We start from the raw sequence: 23,341 nt of genomic DNA, 5'->3' as shown, positions 1-23,341 counted from the left end.
AGGACCGAAGGGTAGGTCGAACACCCCAGATTTTTCTGACAGCATGTTATGATATGTTATTATATGATAGTAGCAGGGGTGAAAATAGTCCCTGTGACCGGGTGAGATAGACCGGAGGGTAGGCAGGCACCCCAGAATGGCCTGACATGGGTAGTCAGCACCCCAGAATGGCTTGACACGGATAGTCAGCACCCCATAATGGTTTGACATGGGTAGGTCGGGCACCCCAAAATAGCCTGGCAGAATGTATGATTGTATGGTATGTGGTATGATGGGGGAACCCACTAAGCTTTGTACTTACAGTTTCAGTTTTGGTTTTAGGTACCTCTTCATCCAAGGGGAAGGAGTCGGCAGCGTAGCAGCGCATCACACACACATGACTTCCACATTTAGGCCCTGTTTGATTTGGATCTGATTGGGTCAGGTCAGATATTTTTGTCTGACTCGGTCAGCTTGATGTGTTTGATATGCCTCAGTTTTGCATCTGACTGGGTCAACAATGTCTGATTCGGTCATCACAAAAATACTTGCTGACTCAGAAAGTGTGAAATCGATTCCACAATTGCCCTTGAACCAACACCACCCTCACACCCTCCTTCCTCATAGCAATCAATTAATCCCTACAAAGGGAAAAAGAAACACGAACATAAGCAGCAAACGAGGTGGTCCGGTGGAGGATTAGCAAAAAGAAACACGAAAGGGCCAATGAGGAAGCAAGGGTGGAGCAGATTGGGACCTGTGATGGCAGATCTGTCGAGGGGGCTGCTCCGGTAGCTCCTCTTGCTTCTTTTTTCCTGACCCAACAAAACGCGTTGAGGCTGTTGCCTCTTTGATCTCGTTGGAAAAAGAGAGGCTGTTGCCTCTTTGGAAAAACAAAACAACCACCACCATGGAAATGGGTGTGGTTTCTCTTTTATCTCTTTGACAGGAGGAAGAAAAAGAAAAAGAAAGAGATAAGAAAGAAGAAGCAAAAGGTGTACATGTTTTTTTGGATAGCAATAAGGAAAAAAGAAAGAAAAAAGAAACAAGAGGTTTATAAAGCATCATTATTAATATTATTAACATTATTATTATTATTATTATTATTATTATTATTATTATTATTATTATTATTGTATAAAGCATAAGGATAAAATGGTCATTTTGCATCAGTCAGCACATTCATTCAGATGGATAATCAAACAACATTGTTTCTTACTCGGTCAAAATTTATTACTCAGACAGACATTTCTCAGTCAGCACTTTCTCAGTCATAAACTATCAAACGACCCCTTAGTTTCTAGGATTGTACTCTGATTCTTATTACTATTGATGGCATGGTTTTGAGACACGTTGTTACGGTTTTATAAATTGATATGACATTGGCAATGTTTTTGGTAAACTATATTATAAGTTACTTATTTAAAAATGAAATTTTTGGCCTAAAAAATTGGGACGTTACAAATGTTGTGCAGTCAGGTTGGACCCTCCCCTTTCGAACCGGAAGTACCTGAAACCATAAACATAAATCGTAAGCACAAAGCTTAATTAGTTCCCTAAAATACCACATACCATACCTATCATTGGGTCTGGCCTGTACATTGGGCCCAACCGATAATAATGGGCCTAGCCCGTCCTACTCATTGGGCCCAACCCAACATACAAGTAGGACTAACCCGTTATACAATGGGCCTAACCTATCCTAGAATAATTGGCCCAACCCTACATGCATGCCCTTGGGACTAGCCTATCATACAAATGCAAGAGTAACAAAGACTGATACCGAGTTCCTCACACCGAACACATCCAAATTACCAATGTTTTAAAACCCGGGTCCACCCGGCCGGTTCAACCGGTTGGACCGTGACCCGGGATAAAAGGCGGGTCAAATTAGAACGAGATAAAACCGACTGCAAAGGACTGAAGGAGCGACATCAGCAGTGAGCCCAACGACTTTCGTTCTTCTCCAGGTGAGTTTTCATGTTTCCTTTTTTTCTTGCAAAACAGCAACCGATGTAGTGATGTTCCTGTTCCTTCTCCACTAAAACCCCAATTCCCCCTCTATTACTAATCCACTTACTCCAATCCGTCGAATCATCCAATTTTGATTAGTTGTTGTTATGAAATCAGTTTTCTTTTGACTGTGAAATCAGGTGATAGATTTGTTTTCTTTTCTTCTCTAATTTTCTTTTCTTCTCCAATTGACTGTGAAATCAGGTTCTTTTCTTCTATCGGTTCTGATTAGCTTTTCTTATGAAACCTGCTTTCTTTTGAAATAGGTGATAGATTTGGTTAGTTTACAGTTCATTTATTGTTAATTGATCATTGTTTCAAGGTTTTGATTGTGACATATTTGGTTAGTTTAGAGTTCATTTATTATTAATTGATCATTGTTTCAAGGTTTTGATTGTGTAGATTATGTAATTAGGATACAATTTACATATGTTTATTGATTATAACATTACTTTTCAATGTAGTTAAATATGGAATCAAGGGAAGAAGAACCATTGCAAGCACAATCTCAAGCTTAATACCATTCTTCGGTTCAATTGAATATACGAACAAAGACAGATGTAGCATGGGAACATGTTACTCAAGTCGTTGATGAGAAAGAGAAAAAGGTATGGATATGTAATTTTTTTAAAAAGGTATAGGTAGTGGTGGAATAAAGAGGGTTAAGAAACATCTTGCTGGTATTAAAGGTGAGGTAGTAGCATGCCTAAGAGTTAGTCCAGAAGTGCGGTTTACTATGCAAGGGAAATTGAAAGAGACTGCCCAAAAGGAAAAAAAAACATACCACTAGTGTTACTATCTAGGATGATGATGAAGAGATGGAGGAAGCAGAAATGTCAAATATGAAAAAGGGGAAAAGGAAATCTACTTCAAACTTGCATCCATTTTTTACGAAAGGTATAAATGATCCTTCCCAACCCACTATCAAATCTGTAATGCAAAGTAAGGCAAAAATACATGATGTGGATTTAGCTATTGCTATGTGGTTTTATGATGCATGTATACCTATGAATGCTTGCAACTCTCGTTTTTTTCAACTTATGGTAGATAAAATAAAAAGTATTGGTTATGGGTACAAAGCACCTAATTATCATGCTCTGAGGGTTAATTTATTGACAGATGCAAAAAAAGTCAGTTTCATTGATAATTGATTCGTTAAGAAGTCAATGGGTTGATACTGGTTGCACAATTATGAGTGATGGGTGGAGGGATATTTCACAACGACATTTGATTAATTTCTTGGTTTATTGTCCGAAAGGGATATCATTTCTTAAATCTGTTGATGCATCTGATATAGAGATAAATGCTACAAATTTTTGTAATTTGTTTGTTGAGATTGTTGAAATGGTAGGAGAAAAAAATGTGGTGCAAATGGTAACTGATAATGTTGCTAATTACAAGCTTGCTGGTACTAAGTTATGTGAAAGATATCCTTCTATTACTTGGTCTCCAGGTGCATCGCATTGTCTTAATCTTGTATTAAAGGATCTTTCAGAATTGGATAATGTGAAAAGTTTGGTCAATCTTGCATCGAGGGTTACTATTTTTGTTTATAATCATAAGTGGCCCTTGAATTTGTTAAGAAAAAGACCCGGTTGGAAAGAAATTATCTGTCCAGGTGCTACTCAGTTTAGTACCGTGTTCATTGCATTGCAAAGTTTGTATGACCATAAAGAAGATTTACAAGCAATGGTCATATCTAATGAGTTTAAGAAGATATTGAAAGTGGGAAATTCGGTTGAATGTAAACAAATTGTCTTGAATAAAATCTTTTGGAAGAATTGTTTGATTATAGTGAAAGTAATGAATCCTTTGTTAAATCTTTTGTGGATGTGTGATTCGGATGAAAAACTTGCAATTGGTTATGTTTACGAGGGAATGCGTCAGGCAAGAAGACGGATTAAGGAATTGTTTAAGAAGAAGAAGGAATTATATAGGCCTTACACTAAAATAATTGATAGTCGTTGGGATAGGATGTTAAGAAAAAGTATTTATTGTGGAGCTTATTGGTTGAATCCCGTTTTTCAATATGATCATGCAAATCTTTGTAAGAAGAATGAGGTGTTTCAAGGCATTCTTGAAATGGTTGAGAAGACTTTTAAAGGTGATTACATTTTAAATATTACATTGAATTTAGGCAGGTTTCGTGATGCTGAAGGTACCTTTGGTAGATCTAGTGTCGTTGCTTCTCGTAATCTTATTCGTCCATGTATGATTTAAATTTAATGTGTTATTATTATATATAAAATATTGTATTTTCTAATATTTTTTTTGCTAACTATATCTTTTGTAGATGAGTGGTGGAAGTTATTTGGCGGAGATATTCTAGTTTTGCAAAAGGTTGTTATTAGAATATTAAGTCAAACGACATCTTCTTCCAGTTGCGAACGTAATTGGAGTGTATTTGAAAGGATTCACATGAAACAGAGGAATAGATTAGAACATCAAAGGCTAAATGATCTTGTATTTGTTCATTACAAATTGCGTTTACAAAATAGGTATGGTATCTTGCTAAGATATACTATGCTCTAAAATGACCAAGTTATATTTGAGATTTTTTGTGAATGTTTTTGTAGATTGAAGGTTGATATGAGGTCTTATGATCCTGTTGACTATGAAAATATTGATAAGATAGGATTTTGGGGGGTTGAAGAAGATCAGGAAGGAGAACTTAATTATGATGATTTGGAAAATATGCTTGACGAGCAAGAGCATGAACCAGCTTCTGAATCATAAGGTGACCATGTTGATGATGAAGTTGATAGTGAATTTCAGTTACTAAGTGACTGCGAGATCGATGCTTATAATACTCCAATTTCTCAAGATCCATGGTTTGGTTTGGTCGTAACGTTTTTGGATTTGTCTACAACTATGTTTTCTTATGTTATTTATACTCTATGTGGTTGTTTGTTGTGTTTAGATTGATCTATAACATGTTATTAATACTCTATGTGGTTGTTTGTTGTGTTTAGATTGTTTTTTGTGTTTAGATTAAACTTTGTTGACATCAAATTATTGGTATTATATGTCTATGTAGTATGCAGGAAAGTAAAAATATATGAAAATAGAAAAAGACCATAAACCGGGTTGACCCGGCGGTTCAACTGGTTGACCCGTGAACCGGTCATCACATCGGGTCAACTAAAAACTCGGGTTTTAAAATATTGCAAATTACCCTTAATCAATAATTAGGATAGTTTCCCGTAATTCTAGCTCCAATTCATATCTCCTCATAACAATGGGTAACTACTATTTTAACCCTCCTATACTTGGCCCAACAAAGCAAGGCTCAAAGCCAAAATGACTCAAGGCCCAAAAAAACGGCCCAAAATCTATTCAGGTATGTACACCCTTTTTTTTGCACTCAGACCATCTCTATGGTTCAGTTTTGTTACAGGAAGTACTTAAAAGAAGTACAGTGACATTAATACCCTTATATATATATATATATATATATATATATATATATATATATATATATATATAATTATTCATTTATCATTTTTACAAAAGAAAAAAAGGATCGACCGTCCCTTTCCCATTTCTCTTCTAGCAACCTACAACATCGCTACCCACCTCATCGGTCACTTGCACCACCGCACACCCATCACAATCCTCATCGAAAATGAATAACAAAAGCCAAATTTTGCATAAACCAAATCAAACACAAAACTAAAATCGGAAACCGCTACAACAACCATGCAACACCATTACTCAACCTATCTAAAACCCCCATTGCAACCCTAGAAAACACCGCCACCATCCAAACCATTGCTACACTCATTGGAAAATGGATACTGGAAATCAAAATGAAAAGCAAAATCATGACCCCTAAATGAAAAGCAAAATTCAGAAACCATATCAAATTAAAACCCTTGTAACCAGAATCAAAATTAACCCACATAACCAAAATTGAAATTGATTTCTTCAGATCAAGACTCCCCGAAACCAGAAATAAATTCGATTTCTGGGTGAGATTGATTTTTCTTTCAGGGTAGAGAATCTAGAGATAGAAAGAGGTGTAAAGCTTGTTCCTGGTATCAATTATTTTTCAAGCTTTTAGGGTTTTGCATTTGGATTCGATGAGTTGGGGAGCCCGACTCGATGAGTAGAGAATGATATTGGACGCGGGACTTAATGTCTACTCGACGAGTTGGAAGGCCCCAACTCGACGAGTATGTGTTGTAAAGGAAAACCCTAATTATCAGGGTTTTGTACCCTATTTAAAGAAGTTATGGCTCATTTGTGGTCTCCCTCATCATTCTTACTATCCAGAGAGAAACCTTAGTCGTGATTTAGTGCCTTCTTGAGTGTGTGTGTGTGTGAGCTTTGGAGAGTGAATCTTGTGCTCTTTGGAAGTAAACTTGAAGATTGAAGAGATTGAGGTGAGGAGGGGGCTATAGATCCGACATCTACCCTATGTTAGCAACCATTTCGAGGTAAAAAGTCTTTACCTTGACTTATTGTTTCTTACATCTTCTCCCATGTAAGTTTAGTGCATTTTTAGCCCATTTTGGAACCATTTTCGGAGTTGAGAATTGTGACATCCCCATTTTTACGGCCAGAAAAGACCGATTTTGTTTATGCTTTATAAAAATCAGAGTACTTCTTTAATAAAAGTGTTGCGGAATTTTTCCCCAGAAAAACATGATAAATACGTTATTAAAACATTTTCGAAGAAACGTATTTTATTCATTTTAAAACGTTTGGGATGTCATCGTCAATACAGGAACATAAGCATAAACAGAACTTACATTCATTTACACTAATGATTTACATCTCCTTTATTCTCTCAGTGAATTATGTCTTCGTATTGATACCTGTGATACAAAGAAAACTGAGTGGGTCAGGCTTGGGAGCTTGGTGAGCATATAGGGTTTTCAACCCACAATAATACACTTATTATATTCAATTATCAACAATCAACCCAAATACCCATCCCCATTATCTTCTTTAAGGTTTTACCCTAAGAATCGATTATACTTTCTTCATTCATTCCTAAGGGTTTACCTGAGGAACTGGCACACAGTCCATTTGCTACCACGGTTTATACAATAAGTACTACGTCGCATAGTCACCAGGGTTCATACAATTGGCACTACGTCTCATAGTCACCAGGTCTTACACAATAGGCACTACGTCTCATAGTCACTTGGGTTCATACAATTGGCACTACGTCTCATAGTCACCAGGGCTTACACAATAGGCACTACGTCTCATAGTCACCTGGGTTCATACAATTGGCACTACGTCTCATAGTCACCAGGTCTTACACAATAGGCACTACGTCTCATAGTCACCTGGGTTCATACAATTGGCACTACGTCTCATAGTCACCACGGTTTGCACAATAGGCACATCGTCACCAAGGTTTATCAAATAGGCACAAAGTCGCATCGTCACCAACTATTCCATCTACCCATGTTCTACCCAACATTTTTGTAGATATAAATACAAACACAATTTGAATCATTTAACACCCGTATAAAAATATCAATTCCAAATCCATCTCAAATAGATATATAACACCTAGCACGTATTTCATAGCTAATACTTTATATTTATGTATTAGAAGAAAGTGCTATGCACTCACGCATATAAACAACAATATATATATGTATACACATAACACGTATTTTATAAAATACTTCATATTTATGTGTAAGATGAAAGTGACTATACACTCACTTGCTCAGAAGATGATTCGACAGCACTACGGCTTGTAGATGTAGCGCCTCTCCGCAGATCTGGAAGATCTTCACAAAAACCGGGCTCCTCGCGGGCAGGGCTTCGGCTCGGGAATAACGCTCTTCGGGATTCTCGGGGCTTCGGATCTCGCTTCGGGGCTCGGGAATAATACCGGGGCTTCGGGATATGATTGGCACGCAAATCGAGGCAAAACTTAGAGAGAGGGAAGAGTTTGAACAAGAGAAAATGGCTGATTTCGAGTTCTATTTATAGGCTGAGGGTCTGGGATTACGCGGGGCGTAATCTCAAATTACGCAGGGCGTACTCAGTACGTTGGGCGTACTCGGTTACGCGGGGCGTACTTTGACGTCACTGCATGCATCGATCTGTGGCACTCGAGTATCGGTCAGGCAACTTGCATCCGCCCGAGTACGCGGGGCGTACTCAAATTACGCGGGGCGTAATTGACTCGTCGAACTTCTAAATTGTGTAACTTTCGCATACGAGCTCCGTTTTCGACGTTCTTTATATCCACGCGAAGGTCAGACCATACTCTATAACTTTCATTTAGACTCCGTCGGCTAATTTTGACTTTTATTTTTATTATTTATTTTTAGAAGGCTGGGACAGAAAAACTTCGTTATAAATTCATAACTTCTTCGTTTGACGTCCGTTCTCGCCTAACTTTTCATCGTTTCGCTACTAACAACGAGATCTTCGATTCTCATTTAGATTGTTTCGGCTAAAAACCGCTCGATCTCAAATCGAGTATTCGGGCTGCATACCGCTAAGTTGAAACTTAGAAAAATCATAACTTCCTCATACGAAGTCAGATTTGGGCGTTCCTTTTATGCACGCTCTCGGTTTAACGAAATCTACGACTTTCGTTTAGATCGCTAAGGCTAAATATCGCTCTAACATAAATTCACTTTTTACGTCATTCAGCGTCGTGCCGGTTCTGTCGCGAAACTTCGACAGGTCATAACTTCTTCGTTATAATTCGGATTTCGATGTTCTTTATATGTACGGAATCCTTGTAACATATACTATAACCTAGTTAAGATTATTCATTCTAAATAATCTTCTATCAGAAACTCATTTTTGACGCTTATTGTCTTTAAATTGACTAGCCCTGATCTACGGGCGTTACAATTATCTCCCCCTTAGGATGATTACGTCCCGGAATCATCAACGAAATAGGGCTTGTATAATGATTCCATATGTCATCCTTCCTTCCTAAGTAATCACCGTGATGCTCAATCTTGCACCTGCTCTTCGTACTATGTTGGCTTTCAATCGTAACCTTTGAGTTACAAAATAGGTCCTTATTGAGGACTCCTTTTTCTTCTCAGGATAAATACTTTCCTTTATCTGTTGTAACAGACCGATGGGTCATGCTCTACTGACCTCTCATCGCATGATGTAATGCTTAGACTTTGGTCTCTTAGAGTTAAATTCCAAAATGGAATATACCTTCCTTCATATTCTAATGTGATATAATCACATTTCAGCACGTAGCATTTCTGCCTACAAACTTCTTTTAACAACGAGAGCGACACTATCAATCGCATTAACTTCAACCTTCTGACTTAAGTCAGATGTTACATCTAACTTGGTCCTCTAGACCACGTAACATACTCCTCGTAGTCGAACTTAAATTTAAACATGACTACTAGGGTCGGAACAAGAACCATCTTACTAGTCATTACCGAAACAATGGTAATGACATACCAGAATAAAGTGGAACCAATCACTAGCTTCTTGGTAACCTTGTGACTTTCCCTGATCCAAGTGCGAGTCCTGTGCTTCCGGTAGTATATGCATCTACTACCTTTCACACCTACTCATACTCGTCCCAAGTATTGTCTCTCAGTCGAACCAAGTCACTATACAAAAATCACACAATCATTTAACACATCAGGTACTAAAACCATAATTATCACATAAATATCAAAACCAGGGTTTACAATATATCTTGAAATGATTACACAAAAGTTCAAGTTCACCCTATACTATGCCTTTAATTGGCTACATCATAAGTTGATCCTTGGGTATAAATTCCTCATTCTTGATTCGCTTCGTCGAGGATCATGTGGAATGCCCTTGGCTGTGGTGGTGCGTTTTTCTTTGGGCAGTCTCTAGAAATATGCCCTTCCTCGTTACATCCATAGCACACCTTTTTGTTGGATGCGCACTTGTTGGCGTAATGCCCCGTCTTCCCACATTTGTAGCAAGTCATATCCTCGCTACACTTCCCGAAGTGTTTCTTTTTACACTTCTCGCACCACTTAGCTTCATCTCTTCCTCCATATTTCGGGAATTTGGTTTCTTTGTTGATTATTGAAGATCCTTCATGTTTCCTTTTCTCTCCAACTTCAGCTCTCTCCAGACCCTTTTCTTTTATTTGGGTTTCAACATTTTTGGCTGCCCAGATGGCGGCTTTCAAAGTGGTTGCTTGCTTGACTATCGGACCAAAGTCCGCTGGTAATCCATTGGCAAACTTGTTGACCTTGGAAAGTTCAGTTGGAACTAGGTATGGAATAAGCTTCATCTTTTCCGTAAAGCTTGTGGCATATTCAGTGATGCTCAATTTTCCCTTCTTTAGATTCTGGAACTCATTGTTGATTTCCAGGAGATCCTGCTCAGAGCAGTATTGCATTTTCAATTGTACCACGAACTCCTCCCAAGACATCTTGCTAGCTTCCCCCTTGGGCATCGAACCTGCCAGTAACTTCCACCAGCTCAGTACTCCAGATTTTAATAGAGGAATTGCAAGAGCGGTCTTCTGCCTGTTGCTACATTCGCAACTTTCAAACATAGTCTCCATTTCGGAGACCCAGTCCATAACTTGCACCGGCGTCGGGCTTCCGGATAGACATGGTGGTTTGGATGCCATGAAATCCTTATACTTGCACCCACGACCATCATTTCCTCCATACTGGTTATTGCGTCTAACCACTGGTTGTTCGACTTGACCAATGATCCCACTAAAGTTTTCTCCTTCAGACTGCCCTTCATTCTCCTCGGGCTCTTCTGCTTGAATTGACGGTTCTTCACGATTCTGCCTAAGCAGGCGTCTTGTTTCTTCCATCTGACGATCCAACATCATTTGAATCATCATTTGTACACCAGCCATTGTTATCGGCTCAGGTGCATTAGCTACGACAGGCACTTGTTGAATTACAGGCGGTTGATTCCTGTTTTCATCAGCATTTCCAACTCCGCTTCTTATTCTCACCATTTTTGATCTACACACTGAATAATTTCACCTTATTACTCCAAACGATTACATGCTAGTTCTAATATCGTATACATACGCTTAGAATCCTAAACACATAAACCTTCAGATCTGGTTGGCAACAAACCGTAGATCCGAACAAATAATATCATATATGGCAACATATAACATTTAGCACATAAAAGCATTTTAGGCAACTTTCCTAAAATAAACTAGTGCTCGTGTCTAAAATTTATCAGACTCACATCTCACAATCTCCACTTAGCATCTTAAGTTTAAGTCTAGAAATCCTACAAATTCCTAGTTCGCTTAAACTAATGCTCTGATACCAACTGTGACATCCCCATTTTTACGGCCAGAAAAGACCGATTTTGTTTATGCTTTATAAAAATCAGAGTACTTCTTTAATAAAAGTGTTGCGGAATTTTTCCCCAGAAAAACATGATAAATACGTTATTAAAACATTTTCGAAGAAACATATTTTATTCATTTTAAAACGTTTGGGATGTCATCGTCAATACAGGAACATAAGCATAAACAGAACTTACATTCATTTACACTAATGATTTACATCTCCTTTATTCTCTCAGTGAATTATGTCTTCGTATTGATACCTGTGATACAAAGAAAACTGAGTGGGTCAGGCTTGGGAGCCTGGTGAGCATATAGGGTTTTCAACCCACAATAATACACTTATTATATTCAATTATCAACAATCAACCCAAATACCCATCCCCATTATCTTCTTTAAGGTTTTACCCTAAGAATCGATTATACTTTCTTCATTCATTCCTAATGGTTTACCTGAGGAACTGGCACACAGTCCATTTGCTACCACGGTTTATACAATAAGTACTACGTCGCATAGTCACCAGGGTTCATACAATTGGCACTACGTCTCATAGTCACCAGGTCTTACACAATAGGCACTACGTCTCATAGTCACTTGGGTTCATACAATTGGCACTACGTCTCATAGTCACCAGGGCTTACACAATAGGCACTACGTCTCATAGTCACCTGGGTTCATACAATTGGCACTACGTCTCATAGTCACCAGGTCTTACACAATAGGCACTACGTCTCATAGTCACCTGGGTTCATATAATTGGCACTACGTCTCATAGTCACCACGGTTTGCACAATAGGCACATCGTCACCAAGGTTTATCAAATAGGCACAAAGTCGCATCGTCACCAACTATTCCATCTACCCATGTTCTACCCAACATTTTTGTAGATATAAATACAAACACAATTTGAATCATTTAACACCCGTATAAAAATATCAATTCCAAATCCATCTCAAATAGATATATAACACCTAGCACGTATTTCATAGCTAATACTTTATATTTATGTATTAGAAGAAAGTGTTATGCACTCACGCATATAAACAACAATATATATATGTATACACATAACACGTATTTTATAAAATACTTCATATTTATGTGTAAGATGAAAGTGACTATACACTCACTTGCTCAGAAGATGATTCGACGACACTACGGCTGTAGATGTAGCGCCTCTCCGCAGATCTGGAAGATCTTCACAAAAACCGGGCTCCTCGCGGGCAGGGCTTCGGCTCGGGAATAACGCTCTTCGGGATTCTCGGGGCTTCGGATCTCGCTTCGGGGCTCGGGAATAATACCGGGGCTTCGGGATATGATTGGCACGCAAATCGAGGCAAAACTTAGAGAGAGGGAAGAGTTTGAACAAGAGAAAATGGCTGATTTCGAGTTCTATTTATAGGCTGAGGGTCTGGGATTACGCGGGGCGTAATCTCAAATTACGCAGGGCGTACTCAGTACGCGGGGCGTACTCGGTTACGCGGGGCGTACTTTGACGTCACTGCATGCGTCGATCTGTGGCACTCGAGTATCGGTCAGGCAACTTGCATCCGCCCGAGTACGCGGGGCGTACTCAAATTACGCGGGGCGTAATTGACTCGTCGAACTTCTAAATTGCGTAACTTTCGCATACGAGCTCCGTTTTCGACGTTCTTTATATCCACGCGAAGGTCAGACCATACTCTATAACTTTCATTTAGACTCCGTCGGCTAATTTTGACTTTTATTTTTATTATTTATTTTTAGAAGGCTGGGACAGAAAAACTTCGTTATAAATTCATAACTTCTTCGTTTGACGTCCGTTCTCGCCTAACTTTTCATCGTTTCGCTACTAACAACGAGATCTTCGATTCTCATTTAGATTGTTTCGGCTAAAAACCGCTCGATCTCAAATCGAGTATTCGGGCTGCATACCGCTAAGTTGAAACTTAGAAAAATCATAACTTCCTCATACGAAGTCAGATTTGGGCGTTCCTTTTATGCACGCTCTCGGTTTAACGAAATCTACGACTTTCGTTTAGATCGCTAAGGCTAAATATCGCTCTAACATAAATTCACTTTTTACGTCATTCAGCGTCGTGCCGGTTCTGTCGCGAAACTTCGACAGTTCATAACTTCTTCGTTATAATTCGGATTTCGACGTTCTTTATATGTACGGAATCCTTGTAACATATACTATAACCTAGTTAAGATTATTCATTCTAAATAATCTTCTATCAGAAACTCATTTTTGACACTTATTGTCTTTAAATTGACTAGCCCTGATCTACGGGCGTTACAAGAATGATTTGAAGTTGTGACTTCAGATCTAGACACCTTAGACCTCCTTGGTTTAAAGATTCAAGCTTTATCAAGCTTTGGCCATCCTCCATGCTCTAAACCGTCTATTAAGCTTAGTTTTAGTGTTTTAGCCTCTTGAGGCTTTGCATGCACGTAAAGTTAGCAACTTTACTTGTTATTTAGTTCCTAAGGGACTGGATCTGTAGTTTGGGGCTTTAGATTCGACTGAAAGGGCTCAATATGTTAAGACAGGGGGAAAACTCAACGAGTTGGATTGGGTTTTCTCGTTTTCGGTATATCGAGTGAACTCGAAGAGTTGGTAACATAAACCAAATCAAACACAAAACTAAAATTGGAAACCACGACTGCAACCATGCAACACCATTACTCAACCTTTCTAAAACCCCTATTGCAACGCTGGAAAACACCGCCACCATCCAAACCATTGCTACACTCATTGGAAAATTGATACTGGAAATCAAAATGAAAAGCAAAATCATGACCCCTAAATGAAAAGCAGAATCAAAATTCAGAAACCATATCAAATTAAAACCCTTGTAACCAGAATCAAAATTAACCCACATAACCAAAATTGAAATTGATTTCTTCAGATCAAGACTCCCCGAAACTAGAAATAAATTCGATTTCTGGGTGTGATTGATTTTTCTTTCAGGGTAGAGAATCTAGAGATAGAAAGAGGTGTAATGCTTGTTCCTGGTATCAATTATTTTTCAAGCTTTTAGGGTTTTACATTGGGACTCGATGAGTTAGGGAGCCCGACTCGACGAGTAGACATCGATATTGGACGCGGGACTTAGTGTCTACTCGACGAGTTGGAAGACCCCCAACCCGACGAGTAGATGTTGTAAAGTAAAACCCTAATTATCAGGGTTTTGTACCCTATTTAAAGAACTTATGGCTCATTTGTGGCCTCCCTCGTCATCCTTACTGTCCAAAGAGAAACCCTAGTCGTGCTTTAGTGCCTTCTTGAGTGTGTGTGTGTGAGAGAGAGAGAGAGAGAGCTTTGGAGAGTGAATCTTGTGCTCTTTGGAAGGAAACTTGAAGATTGAAGAGACTGAAGTGAGGAGGGGGCTATAGATCCGACATCTACCTTTTGTTAGCAACCATTTCGAGGTAAAAAGTCTTTAACTTGACTTCTTGTTTCTTAGATATTCTCCCATGTAAGTTTAGTGCATTTTTAGCTCATTTTGGAACCATTTTCAGAGTTGAGCATGATTTGAAGTTGTGACTTCAGATCTGGACACCTTAGACCTCCTTGGGCCTAAAGATTCAAGCTTTATCAAGCTTTGGCCATCCTCCATGCCCTAAACCTTCTATTAAGCTTAGTTTTAGTGTTTTAGCCTATTGAGGCCTTGCATGCACGTAAAGTTAGCAGCTTTAGATTCGACTAAATGGGCTCAATATGTTAAGACAGGGGGAAAACTCGACGAGTTTCCCTGGCAACTCGACGAGTTGGATTGGGTTTTCTCGTTTTCGGTATACCAAGTGAACTCGAAGAGTTGGTAAGATAACTCGATGAGTTGGTTATGTTTTTCCTCGGTTTTCTAAACAACTAAAGGAATTTGACGAGTTGCTAGATGCACTTGACGAGTTGGGTCAACATGGACTGGTTACCTTGACTGTTTTCACTGCAACCAGACCGGACTCCGGAAGGCCGAGTGTTCGCAGTTGCGAGGGTCAGCCCAGGGAGCATCGTAGGGATCTGCCCCTGCTACCATTCGGGTTGCAGAGAGTCGGCCAGTGAAGGTTGAGGCGCCAAAGGCTCGCGGGAGAGCCTTCTTGTTGACAACAGAGGAGGTCCGCGCAGCGCCCGATGTTGTGGCTGGTATGTATTCTTTCATCTATTTATTTTGAGTTTGTGGTGTTATGCTTATATTATGATATGTATAGGTACATTTTTTGTGAGTTCTGTACCTGCTTTGGTGTTATTTGACTTGGGTGCGAGTCGGTCTTTTGTGTCGTTAACCTTTAGTCAGCACATCAGTATCTGTCGAGAGTCGTTGAGTCGACCTTTGTGAGTTTCCATAGCTGACGAGAGAGCGGTGTATGCCACTGATGTGATTCGAGGATGTGTACTCGAGATCTTTGGTGTTGAGTTTCCGATTGATTTGGTTCCGATTGTGATGGGAGATGTCTGTGTCATCGTGGGCATGGACTGGTTGAGCAGGTTTGGAGCGGTTATCGATTGCGAGTGACAGCTGGTGACCATACGAGACCCTAGTGGGGGAGTTCTTACGGTTTATGGCGAGGGTACCCGTTTTGGGTCAACATTTTGTTCGGCCGGTAGAGCGAGGCAGAGCCTACAGCAGGACTGTAGTGGGTTTGTGGGTTATGTGGTGGATACGAGAGTAGATGCAGAGAGACCGAGGTTGGTCGATGAGGTCCCGATAGTGCGTGAGCTCCCAGACGTTTTCCCTAAGGAGTTGCCGGGAGTGCCTCCTGAGAGGCAGGTGGAGTTCCGTATCGATTTGGTTCCGGAGGTAGCGCCGTATCGCCTTGCGCCACCAGATATGCAGGAGTTATCCTCACAGCTGCAGGAGCTGCTAGGGAAGGGGTTTATTCGGCCGAGTAGCTCACCGTGGGGAGCGCCGATCCTTTTTGTCAAGAAAAAGGATGGTTCACACAGGATGTGCATTGATTACAGGGAGTTGAACAAACTGACGGTCAAGAACCGTTACCCCTTACCGAGGATCGACGATTTGTTCGATCAGTTGCATGGAGCGTCTTGGTTCTCCAAGATTGATCTGAGGTCTGGATATCATCAGATGAGAGTGTGTGAGGAGGATATCCAGAAGACAACGTTCTGGACTCATTATGAGCATTACGAGTTCGTGGTGATGCCTTTCGGGCTCACCAATGCACCGGCGGCATTCATGGATCTCATGAATAGGGTGTGCAGGCCGATGTTGGATCGTTCGGTGATCGTGTTCATTGATGAAATATTGATATATTCAAGGTCCAGAGAGCAGCATGAGGAGCATTTGAGGGAGATCCTCGGAGTTCTGAGATCAGAGAGGCTTTACACCAAATTCTCCAAGTGCGATTTCTGGTTACGAGAGGTCCAGTTCTTAGGACACCTCGTCAACCAGAATGGGATATTGGTCGATCCGGCCAAGATTGAGGCTGTGATGAGTTGGGAGGTGCCAAGATCCCCTTCAGAGATCAGGAGTTTTCTGGGGTTGGCCGGTTATTATCGGAGATTTATCAAGGATTTCTCCAGGATTGTTGTTCCTCTCACCAGGTGTTAGGCGTGTCAGACCCAACAAATAAAGGGGTACAACAGACTCCAATTACACTGCTTTAATGCACTAAAAAGTAGTACAAGGCAAGCAGGGTCGAACCACAGAGACACGGGACAAAAGTCTATACCTCTTTGCACAAGGTACCTTGGTCACAAAGGGGGATTTGTTTGCAAAAGTCAAATAATGAAAATAACAATCTACTTTAAAAACATGCACAAAATAAAACAAATTTTTAAACAAATTGTAAAAGTGCTTCCAGTTCTAGTTCTCAATGTTGCTGTTCAACTTGATTATGACTTGATGTAATTCATGATTGCTATTCTAAGTTGGTACTGAAAGATATTAACACGCTCTAATACCTCTCGCTTGCCAAATTATCTAACCAAAACACGCTCTCTGACTAGACCTAGCTTTAGTAATTCAACCTAAACACGCTCTTAGATTGTATTGAAAAACTGAATTAAGTTTTGTACAAGCTTCCCAACAATGTTCATTTCTTCTCATACGCTCGGAAGTGTGAAAACATGTGATATATGTTTTACAATAAGAAAACTTATTTCTTGTTACCAATTATTAACTTAATAGAACGATTAGGTGCCCTAAAAGTTAATTAACTGCACAAAAATTCAATTCATGAAAGTGGCCAATTAAACACAAATCAAATTCACGGATTCTAGTTTAAACAAAAACATAATTACTAGAATAGAATCACAAATCAAGCATCAAATCATATGATTCAAGTCAAGCAATCAACATGTTTTGAACAAGAACTAGAAACTAGGGTTTCTTAGCCACACATGGATAAGAACAAATCAAACAAGAATAAAGATGGAATTGGAATGTTTAATGCTTACAAAAATGAAATCAAAATGTTTGCAATGATTAAGTCTTCTCAAAAGCTCCAAGAATTCTCCCAAAATTGCCCTAGATCGCCAGAAACTACTCCCCAAAACCGTTCTCTCCTTCAAATGACGCCTTCTCATGTCTTTTATTAAAGTTCACATGACTTCTAGATGGCCATGCGTTTTTGGCATGACCATGCCTTTTGCCCATGTGTTTTTGGCATGGTCATTTGTCATGACCATGTGTTTTTGGCATGGCCCATGATTTTTGCTAAAAATCAAATACATCTTCACTGTTGGCTCCATCTTCAGTCTAGCTTCACCACGCGTTATGTTGCTCAAATATGAGATGATAAAGGACAAACATGAACCGTGTCAATGTGACAATAACCGCGTTTCAGACGTAGTCCTTTGCTATGATGACAATGCAACAATGACTCGGGTTAATGCTTTCATGTATTCTGCCATGGAATGAACGGTTCATCTTCTCTTCATGTTCCAAAGCTCCATGCTCTAAGCATCCAAGCATCCATGCATCCAAGCTCCACGTTCCATGCTCCATAATGCCTGCAAAATAAATCAAAAATAGTGAAGTACCAGGCATTCTTAATGAAATATGCAATTGCCCTAATAATCAACTAAATGCAAGAACTATGAAGTAGAATGCTATAAAAAGACGGAAATAAACATGCAAAATAGGTGCATAAAATGCACCTATCAAACCTCCCCAAGTTTAGACCTTTCTTGTCCTCAAGAAAGAACAAAATTGAGAATCTACCTAGAGAATACGATAGGTGAAAAAAGAAACTAAGATGAAAAGAATGGAAGGAACGAAAAGGCCTAAATGGAATTAAGAGTGCATGCATGCAATAAAAGAAGAAGTAATGAAAATAACATATGTACAAAAAGATTTTTTTTTCAAACATTAATGCAATAAACAAAACAAAACGGACATATTCAATCCAATTAACCTCATTATGTCATACAGTCGAAGGTGTACCTGTCGGGCCTTGAGATAACTTGACATCAACCCCACAAAGATATATAACATGTAAAAAAAAGGTTTTTAGCCATTCCCTAATGCAACTTAACAAAATCAAAAGTTACAACACTTGTTCACTTTTACAGGTATTGGGTTATCACATGGAACAAATTATGGTCTTACTCTTGTGAAAACATGTGATGCAAAGTATGCTCAATCATTTTCATTTTACAAAGCATGACAATGACCGACTCCAGCTATTTGTTGACTAACAACAATCTTTTTCTAAAAAATATTTTCTAAAAATTCCCTAATATTTACCCAGATTGGTTACATGTTTCAAACCACTTACACCAGTCAAAGTAGTTTATAGTCAGTCCAGTCCAAGGGAATCTTTTGGCGGCCAAGCATTTTTCCTAAACATATTATTCAATTAAACTATAAACATAAATATATACAAACTATCTAATTATATTTTCTTACAAATAAAGATCATGGCTTTCTTTGAAATCCATGTAGCGGGCTTCCAACCAACACATCCAGACCGGATGGCCTTGTTGTGCTAGATTTAAAGAAATCCCTTGGGTTTACTTGCCCGAACCTCAAAGGCCACAGATTAGCTTTATTTGAATATCTAAACATATTTATACTATTTTTTTGTTTTTATAAAGTTCATGACTTTCTATGGAACCCGTGTAGCGAACTTTCAACCCAATCAGTCCCAAACAATACAGCTTTAGACAATTAGGTGTAGAACACCCCTCGGGGTATACTGATTCAAGTCCCAAACGTCACAGATTAACTTAATAATTTTTTTTGTTTTGTTTTTTTAGATGAAATGCATGTGGAAACTAACTAGAACCTAATGTACAAAAGACCTCCCCAAGCATAAGATTTAGCATCGTCCTCGATGCTCGAAGAGGGTAGGGCAATCTACTAGCTATGAGGGGCCCAACGCTGCATGAACTGCATGGCTTGTTGTACCGTTTGTGTCAATTACTGAACGTCAGCACGAATGTTGGCAACAGCTTGATCAAGGTGATCAAAACGCCTCATGTATGTGTCATGGTACTGATTCGCCCGCCGGGTGTAGAAATAACGTGCGGTCTCTACTGGGGCAACAGAAGTGGATCCCCCTGCAGTGGGAGCAATGGAGTGAGCGGGAGGAATAGGGATGTCGTCTTCGTGGTCGACGACTGGCCGCTCAGGAGCTCTCGGAATGGGCATGGGAGCGCGCGAAATGGAATCTGTAGAAGTATTCTTTGGTAAACACCATCGAGTCTGAGTGATGTCCTGCTGGAGCTGGAGGGAACTGAAATCCCCAGCAGGAACTCGAAAATGTGGCTCAGCCTGTACCAACCATGTGATACTACCATCACCTTCTCTCCGAAAGAAAGATGAGGCTACAAGGACATTGGATGTGATGGTATTAGTGCCTTGTGTGATTTTCTCGAGGTACGGGCGCTTGCTCTCAAAAAGCTCGGCACAAGCAAGGCGGGTGGCAAGATAAGAGATAATCCCGCCATAATGAATAGGGCTAGAATCGCTAGTAGAGACCTTAAGAAGTTTGGAAGCAAGGAAGGCACCAAAATGAGGTCTCTTCAAGCCAGTGACCATGCACCAAAGAATTTCTAACTCCATCTTACCGGCTCTGCTAACGTCTTCTTGGGGAAAGACAATGTTAGCAATAATTCGGAGAGCCACCCTTAAGACTGGATGGATGATATGAGATGCTTTGGCGGATCGAGCCTCATACCCATCAAGTCCTGTGATTTCCTTCCAAAAGGCTTTGGCCTGGGCTTTAAAAGGATTATTTTTCTCTCGCATGTAGCCTAATTTGGGACCATATGTATTGAATTTAGAAATCCCAACAAACCCACTAAGATCGTCTAGACTCGGTTTAAATTGCAAACTCATGAGACGGAATGAGAGACATTTGGCATTGTCATTGAATTCCAAGGATTGTAAGAATTCAATGGTTGGGTTTTTATATGATTCCGTTGGTGCCAAAGTGAGAAGTTTCTCCCAAACGATGTTGCTAAACAATCTATGGACGCCATCATAAACTCCTAGTTCTTGGAGAGTGGGAATATCTACAAACCGTTGTTGAGAATATTCGCGGTCCTTGAGGTGAAGGAATCGCTCACGGTGCTCAAGAGAGTTGTGAATAATGGTGGTGACACCATATTTGGATTCCAATTATTCTTTTGGTTGTGGGTTTTTTCGTTTTGGCATGACGACAAACCGGATTTATGACAAACGGGTGGTGCCCAAAGATGATAACACAACTAGACAAGCACGAATGAACAATTATATGAAGCATAAGGAATGGATTCACAACTATTCTAACCAAGAAATTTAAATTCAACGCGTAAAACTTGAGATATGGAAGGAATGTACCGTTTAAACGCTTGGATTTGTGTTGTTGGCTTGTATTATTCACTTCATCTTCAACCTCAAGAAGGCTTGAACTCTGCAATGGTGGAATGTCCAATTGGAGATGAAAGCTTCTAATCTTCCTTCCAAAAGCACCTCCCCAAGCTTGGTCTTGAACCCTATACAAGAATTTTTGAAACCCAATACAAGAATCAATTCAAACTTTACAAATCAAGAACTAGGGTTTATGAAGGAAGATTCAATTTTACCCACTGAATGATGAATTCGACCTAGATGATGAATGAAGTGAAGTTAGGAACCGATAGTAACATACCTTGGTGGCTTAATCTTGGATTAATTGAAGAAGAAAATCAAAAATTGATTAGGGTTTTGGAGGGTTCTTGGTTAAAGAATAATGACGAGGGGAAGCAAACGCACGATTGTGAGGGTTTGAGAACGAGAGAGAATTAAACGTGAGGTGCACGATGTCGATCAGTTTAGGCATTCGATTTGTTGGTTGTGCATTTTGGAGAAGTGCGATTAGGATCCATAGGCATGGCCATGAGTTTTTGAGATTTTCTCGTGCGTTTCTTGTGTTTCTCGGAAGCTAGCGACAATATGCATGGGCCATGCGTTTTTGAATCGTGGCCGTGAGTTTTTTCTTTGAGGATCAGACTTGCGATATGGACGCACGGTCTAGCCCTAGGCCGTGCGTTTTTCCTTTTCAGTCCGTGCTATTTGGAGCTATCTCGTGCAAAAAAAAATTTAAAACCTCGATGGCATGGCACGGGTCAAAAAAATGACCGTGAGTTTTTGCCTTCCCCATGCGTTTTCTTTCTGTAAACATCAAACTCACGATTTTCTTTTTTTTCAAAACCAAATTTTCTTTGACCATTAAATAGGAAAGTTATTTGTACGGAAACCACGAAAAGACGCAAAAACATTGCAACACGGATGAAATAAATCAAAATAAAGAAAATAGAAAGAAATACTCCCGAGTTGCCTCTCGGTTAGCCGCCCTTGTTTCAAGTCTTTGGCTCGACTTTGCCCTTTAGATTCACTCAATGTAGTTCGGCCTATAACATCCAGATTCCCAGGTATTATATTTTATTCTTTTATTTTTGGGAGTTGTGAGGAGACTCGGCGAGTTGGCATATGAACTCGCCGAGTATGGTCGCGGATTCATATCCGAGTTCACAGCTAGACTCGGCGAGTTCATGAGTGGACTCGCCCGAGTCCACGCTGTTTAATGAAAACCTAATTTCCAGGGTTTGAGACCTATTTAAAGGCCCTTAGGGCCGTCATTTGCGGCCACCAACCCCCAGAGAGAAACCCTAAGAGATCTAGAGTGTTTGTGAGGAAGGAGAGGCCATTCTTGATCCTTTTGTGGGTGTTTTTGCAAGAAGGAGGTGACCAAGGCAAGAGGAGGCTGAAGGAGGTGCGATTTTGGTGATTTCTGAGTTCTTAGAGACCATATTGAGGTATTTTTCTCGGGCCTTCCTCAGTATGGTGTTTATTTTTAGTGTTAGGGTTTCTAACCCTTTTAGAGTTTGAATAAGTGGAGCATTTGGTCCCTTCTCGAGTTAATGTTTTGGATCTGGACCCAAAGAGGTCCAGAGACCTTAACCCCTGGAGCTTTAGAAGTCATTTTGGGAGCCATGAGCTTGGGATGTCATTTTTGGGGCTAAATCACTAAGTCAGACCATTTAGATGTTATATGAGTGTCAAGGTCTGAACTTTACGTGATTATCATGCTTGGGAAAGCCAGATCTATGAATGTATGGAACAGATCTGACCTCAGGAAGTCTATGGAGTTTTTGCATGACATGAACTCGCCGAGTCCGAAGAACAGACTCGGCGAGTAGTATGAAGGTTTCCTGTAAATCACTCAGTGAGTGGACTTGCCAAGTTGGGGAATAACTTGGTGAGTCAGGGAGAGTCAGGGGGACTGAGTTCAAGGCGGAACTCGCCGAGATGTTCTTGAGACTCGGCGAGCTGAGTCGGGGTGGCCCCGCGATTCATGCCAGGTGGAACTCGTCGAGTCATGGGAAGTACTCGATGTGCCAAGAGAGGGGCTATGAGAGTTAGTGGACACGTGTAGACTCGCCGAGTCGCCCAAGTGCACTCGATGAGTCGGGTCAAAGTTTGACCGTTGACTTCTGTTGAATTTTAGGGTTGAGTATAGTGGTATTTATGAGGGTATTTACTTTGTGTAATTAGGCGGAGGCTAGATCACATTTCTACAGAGTCATAGACTTACCGAGACACCCGAGGTGATTCTTCTCACTATACGTTACCTAGAGCGGTATTATGTGTGGACCAGAGGGT

General features: G+C 40.1%; 1 protein-coding gene across 1 annotated transcript; it reads left to right on the top strand.

Annotated features, from left to right (window-relative positions):
- Positions 1-499: 499 nt before the first annotated feature.
- Positions 500-4,728, top strand: LOC145060363 (uncharacterized). The gene is made up of 8 exons (XM_079008046.1): positions 500-670; positions 929-1,031; positions 2,457-2,552; positions 2,634-2,686; positions 2,796-3,035; positions 3,112-4,150; positions 4,286-4,490; positions 4,569-4,728. The coding sequence occupies exons 1-8, from the start codon at positions 500-502 to the stop codon at positions 4,726-4,728; spliced, it is 2,067 nt and encodes a 688-aa protein (XP_078864172.1).
- Positions 4,729-23,341: the final 18,613 nt, after the last annotated feature.

The sequence above is a fragment of the Lactuca serriola genome, chromosome 6 (assembly GCF_051521515.1).
Source record: "Lactuca serriola cultivar US96UC23 chromosome 6, Lser_US96UC23_V15, whole genome shotgun sequence".
NCBI classification, from domain to species: domain Eukaryota; kingdom Viridiplantae; phylum Streptophyta; class Magnoliopsida; order Asterales; family Asteraceae; genus Lactuca; species Lactuca serriola.
Note: the sequence above shows the minus strand (reverse complement) of the source record. Positions and strands in the feature narration are given on the sequence as shown.

Excerpts from the sequence above, each read along its gene's own strand:
- LOC145060363 (XM_079008046.1), top strand. The coding sequence starts at position 500 with ATGTCTGATTCGGTCATCACAAAAATACTTGCTGACTCAGAAAGTGTG. Across the intron at positions 1,032-2,456 it reads AAAGAAAAAAGAAACAAGAG|TTAAATATGGAATCAAGGGA; the intron begins GTTTATAAAGCA and ends TTTTCAATGTAG. Across the intron at positions 2,553-2,633 it reads ATATACGAACAAAGACAGAT|GTAGTGGTGGAATAAAGAGG; the intron begins GTAGCATGGGAA and ends AAAAAGGTATAG.